The 5,865-nt window shown below is 40.9% G+C and overlaps 1 protein-coding gene across 1 annotated transcript in view; it reads left to right on the top strand.

The window, feature by feature from the left end:
* The window catches only part of KCNH1 (potassium voltage-gated channel subfamily H member 1), a 162,375-nt gene extending 158,571 nt beyond the window's left edge, over positions 1–3,804 (top strand). Inside the window, exon 9 of the mRNA XM_019548572.1 lies at positions 3,268–3,804. Coding sequence (XP_019404117.1) covers positions 3,268–3,540 — 273 coding nt within the window. The 3' untranslated portion in view covers positions 3,541–3,804. The remainder of the gene's footprint in view (positions 1–3,267) is intronic.
* The last annotated feature ends 2,061 nt before the right edge of the window (positions 3,805–5,865 follow it).

Raw genomic sequence — 5,865 nt, 5'->3', positions numbered from 1 at the left:
TATCGGCAGTGGGGTATTTGTGCCTGGGCCCGGTGGCTGGGAGCTGCTCCTGCACTGTCAGTGCTTCCCATAGCCCTCTGCCACCAGGATGCAGCACTGGTGCAGTTTCCAGTTGGAAGAGAACTGCCCCAGAGCTGGGTATCTGCAAACTGCATCCACACTCCTACTGCTTCTGCCCTGTGTCCCTTCCCCTCCCTACCCCTGCCCAGCGGCTGTGGCATGAGCACAGCTTCCAGCCAGTAGGGAGCTATGCTAGGGATGGGTAATTTCCAGCTGTTCCCATGCCACATCTGTGGGGCAGGGGGATGGAGAGGGACAGTGGAGAGATGTGGTGGCAGCACAGATGCAGTTTGCAGATACCTGATTGTAGTGCAGCTCTCTAGCAGCTGGAGAGTGGGGGCTGGGAGACATGGCAGCATGGGGGCAGTTCCCAGATGCCTGGCCCTGACATGGGTGTGGGGAAAGCAAAGCCTCTGCCAGTGGTGTGTTATACAATTTCCTTTTTGAACAGAGTGAACCCAGTAAGAGTACTGAAGCTAGATCCTGGGTTCCCCCTATTTAAAAAGGAAATGCATCATGTAACCCTAAGAATGCCTTTGGAGACAGCAAGACGTCTTAAATTACACTTGACTTGTCACCTTCTAAAATTACTTTAATAAATGTGAAATGTCTTCAGTGATTAGGACATCAAAGAGAACATATGATGTAGACACATTTAGAGATTAAGACCTGGTATTTTTGGCTGAAAAACAAAGCAAATGGAGAAAAAAACAAATCAGCCTTTACATTTTTAACAAGGGCTAACCAATATAAGATTGACAAATGGCTGTACCAGTCCTTAAATTCTCAAGTCTCAGCTCCATTGATTTTTGCATTCATATACAAGTTCTAGAATGCCACATAGTGAATAAAACATGATATTGTTTCCACGTGCCTGCAGAGCTTCCAGTGCTAGTGTATAATGTCATGGGCTAGGGACAGACATTCAAAAAGCCTGAGTCTGAATTGATTCAATCTTTGCAGGTTATGTTAACCTGGCTAGGCTGGTTTGTAACTGCACAGACATCCCAGACATGCAGGCACATGCCTGCAGTGACTCCAGCTAGAAGCTGGGGGGCACTAGAGCAGCCCTCCCAGCTGTTCCATGGCACTGAGCTGGTGGGGAGGGAGGGATGGGCAGACCCTGGCAGGATGCTTTGATTAACCCAGCAGGGAACTGATAACAGTGTTTATTACCCTGTAACTCAGTGTTTATCACCCCATTAAAAAAAAAGAAGAGGGACATTACCAGCTACCTGTAGAATCAAGAGGCAGAATCAACCTGTTGATTCAGCAGGAACCGTAGCCAGCATGTGTTCTGCTAGCTAATACAAAGACACCTCCTCAGCAAGGCAGAGGGGAGGGGGGAATTCCTGCTTAGCATGAAGTGGTAAGGAGGAGAGGGGGAGCAGCCTGCAGTCTGTGCTGGAGCCAGGGAGCAGAGGGGAGGGGCCAGGCCTGCTGTGGAGCAGAGAGCCGTATACAGCCCAGAGAGCATGTCAGGATGCTGGGGGTGTCTGGTTTATTTTAAACCAGAAAGGGGTCTTGGACAGACATTGCATAAACCGGTTTAAGCCAAATCCAGTTATGTCTGATATTACATTCAACCAGGTTTATCTCAAATCAGTGTCAGCCATTTTCAAACTGGTTTATGTGCACTGAACATCTGTTCTGTTAGAGGTTTAAACCAGTTTCTGATCACTTAAACCGATGAATGCATAATGTCTGCCCAATGCAGCTTGCTACCGGTAAAACAAATATTTAAAGATGAGCTTATTTGCCTGATCAATCTTTGTAGTATTTTATACACAGTATATTGCTTAACTTGGTGCTGACCGTGTTATTTATTTGGGATTGAATCAATAATGAGGAGCAAGGTAAGTCTGCCAGTTTCACATATGTCATTCTAATCAAATTTAACAAAAAGCGTTTAGAAAATTCTGAAAGCAAACTATGACACATCTCTTTGAGGTGTTACTACTGATATGAAGGTACCATGGTCCCAGTAACTCACAAATAATTGCCTTGAGCAGTACTATCCTACAGTGGGAGTTAATTCGTTTTCTGCAGCCTAATAGCACCACATGTGTAGACAGCGATGCTTTACTGCAGAGCTAATTAGTCAGCTCTGCAGTAAAGTGTCTCTGGTAGATGTGCCCAGTGTCTCTGACAGTCATCCAACTGTTTCCTGTTTTATCCCTACCCAGCATGTGAGCTTTGCACTAAGTCCATGATTCTTCTTCCTTCCAAAGAGAAATATATGGAAGTAACACTGGAGCACTTCAAGCTACTCCTTAATTAGGTGAATTAGAGGGAAATGGTGTGAACCCCTGGTACTCAATTAGAATATTTATCTCAAATAATGCATCTCTTGATTTCAACTTCATTAGAGTTTGTATCATCCAGGAACTGTTGTAGCATTAATTCCAGCTCATGTTGTGCATTTCTGGGATTTTCACTAGTAATTTTAAATGTGTACAAACACTGGAAAGGCTTTAGTCTCCATCTCAACACTGTCTGCAGTTTATCTCCCAAAGTAGAGCTGATATTGTGCACAATAGGATAACTAAAACAATGGCACCATTTTATGGCTGTAAAAAGACATAATACAGAAACTTGCCGTGATGGAGCACCATGAGAAATGTTATCCACCATAGGTGTAAGTCCACTTCTTCTATGACAGAAGGAGGCCGTTCCTATCTGCCAGGGTGTGAGGAGCTTGTACTCCTTTGTGATTAAATGCTATGTGTTAATGCAGTTTTTATTATTTAGCTAAAGGAATCTGCGTCTTTGCTTCCTACACATACTCCAAGTAGGTAAAGCACAATGTGTAATTTGTGCAGGCTTTTCATTGAATAGCTTATTAAAACGTGAAATATATCCACCAAAAGCAAGCCTCTGGCTTTCGCTGGCATTCTATGAAGGCTTTCTACATTACTGTGCTGTTAATTTTACTGTTTTAAAAACCTGCAGCATTAACATATTAATTCACTATCCAGCAGAGCATGTTGCTGAGGTAAAATATTATTTTCCTTCTGGTATTATATAATAGACTAAATTAGTATTATGGAGCTTTTTGTACTGAAGGTGGAAATCTGTGAGAAGAATGTAGTAGTTCCTAAACCCAGTATAGTAAAATATATAAAGTGGATGACACTGTGAAGGTGTATAGCCAGTCTAATGACCTAGGACTTTTTCACAGAAAGTGATTACCTAATTTCCTTTTAGGTTTTACAGATTTGCCCTAAAGATATGAGAGCAGACATCTGCGTGCATCTGAACCGCAAAGTTTTCAAGGAGCACCCTGCATTCCGGCTGGCAAGTGACGGTTGTCTTCGCGCTCTAGCTATGGAATTTCAGACGGTCCATTGTGCCCCAGGGGATCTCATCTACCATGCTGGCGAGAGTGTGGACAGCCTTTGCTTTGTGGTTTCAGGGTCTTTGGAAGTAATCCAAGATGATGAAGTTGTTGCTATTTTGGGTAGGTCTCATTGTTTATAGCCTATGTGTGCTCTCTGTATATGTGTCTATCTACACAGATAGCATTATATTAATTCTCCGCATTCCTAGAGCACCTCACATTCAAGGATCTATGCACTCTTTTTAAAGTATAGAGAGGTAGCCAGGTATTAGTGTCTCTGTTTAACAGAGGAAGACAAAGTGGCTTGCTTAGGCTTAGGCAAAAGCCTGATGTAGAATCACAAGTACATCCTTCTGCTCCATGTATGTCAATGGAAAATAACCCATGTCAACTGCAACTCTTGTCCAAAGTGCTCGATGTCAGCAGCAACCCTGCTGTCATTGAAATAATAGTTCATCAGTAATTTCAGTGGTGGAGACATGGTTAGACTGACTCTGTGTGCTTTAGAAAATCGTACTAATAAAATCTTAAAAGCAGGTGTAAAAAAGCTTCAGTTTCCAGAAATGTTATAATAAAATGGATGTTATTTATCATTTAAATAACAACTAGGGGAGGAGAAATGACTTGGAAGAAAGTTTGAAGATGCTGCTATGATGCTTCTACCAGATATACTTTGCAATAAACAAACATTAAGATACTTCACAAGTAATGCTGGATGGGAAATGGTTGTTTAGATTTCAAACATTTCCTGTTTGATACTAGGATGCAATTAACATATTTCAGTTTTTTCCCACAAAAATGGGGGAAAGGGCAGGGGAAGAGGGACTGAGAGAGAGAGATCTACTTCAAATAGCGAGTAGCGTGGTGGTCTGGTTGCAAACCTGGGCATGAGCATTCTCGGTGAGTGCCCTAAACATCACACTGTTGGTTATTTTTGGATGGATCTGTTTCTTTTGCTAAAGGTGCACTACTTTGTATAAATAATCAAAAAAAGTGGATGCATCTACATGTTCATAAATGCTCATTAGGCTCCCTTAATGCACCATAGTGAAAGTGCATACATTTTTAGTGAGGCTTAATGCACAGTAGCCTAATTTTACTGCACATTTGTGGATTAGCACAATTTTTGTGTGATGCTCAAATGCACAGTAAAATAAGTTACTGCACATTAAAGCACATATGTAGATGCACCCAGTGAGTATAGTCCAGTACTTAAGACTTCACTTGGACCATAGATGACTCAAATTCATGTTCTTGCTCCAATGCATATTTAATTATTTAAACAAAATCAAGCTGTTCCAACAGAAAGACTGTTGACAATGGCACTCAGAATACGGTTGAGATACTCGCTTGGGATTTGAGAGAGTGGCAATAGCAGACTTGAACCCGGGTGTCTCATATTCTCTATTGGTTCCCACATTGCTGCATCTTTTACTGTTCTGGGGTCTCTCTCTCTTTTGTGACTAGAAACTCCATACTGAACCTGAGAAATTTTAACAAATTTTTGTTAGAAAAATATAGACAAATTCCTAGCAAGCTGCACTTACAGTCCCTTTTCAAAACAGCATTCTGTCTCCAGAGTCAAAACAATTAAAAAAAAATAGACATCTTATTTTTAATTAGAAGCATAACATTAGGTTGGAGGCCTTAAATTTGACGAAAGTTCACAGTGGTCTGAACAACATTGTGAAGTAAAGTTTGGAGAAAGGACTCAGCAGATAAATCACGAGGTGGCTAGAACACTAAGAAGGTGGTATTTAGCCCTCGAATCTGTCAGATGTTTCTGTGATAAGGCACATTCTCATAGTAGCTTAAGCCAGAATCTGTCACTCATAGCAGTCTCAAGAAAAGAAAACAACCCTGTAACATTAATCTTTCAGAACAAATATACCCAGCTCTCCAAATTAAAAAAAATAATCTGCTGGGAAAATAAGCTCATATATACTGGGTTTTGTTCTTCTTTGCATTTAAACAGACCTGCTAAGCAGGACAGTTTAATAGGGGTCTCAAGAATCAAGCTGATGATAATGTTTTATTTATTCATGTGCAAAATGTGTATAAATGAACCAGGTACAAGGCAAGTGTGTATGTATAATAGTTTCGTCCTGTAAAATACAGAGCAAGCTTTTCTGCTCCTTAGGTCATACCTTCAGACAGTAGATTCCTTTTTGTATGTTGACTGCATTAATTAATATAATAAATGTAAAACAAAGTCTTAGTTTGATGTATCCTATAGGTCACTTTTACCCCAGTATATTCATCGATAGAAGGCAGTTGATCTACTATCCCACTTCACTCCATTAATACAACTGAAGAAATTGAAACAGGACAACATTTTTTTTACTATAAACCCATTGCTGCATGGTAGCACTCTTATGTCATTTTTAATACCTATCTGTAAACTGCTCATCTTAGATTCCTAAAGTATCAGGGAAGTAAGGAAACCTGAGCCCTCAATGTTTTAA

This window comes from Crocodylus porosus, unplaced genomic scaffold, assembly GCF_001723895.1.
Source record: "Crocodylus porosus isolate Cpor-Errol unplaced genomic scaffold, CroPor_comp1, whole genome shotgun sequence".
NCBI lineage: Eukaryota > Metazoa > Chordata > Crocodylia > Crocodylidae > Crocodylus > Crocodylus porosus.
The sequence above is the reverse complement of the archived record's forward strand: the minus strand, read 5'-3'. Positions and strand labels throughout refer to the sequence as shown.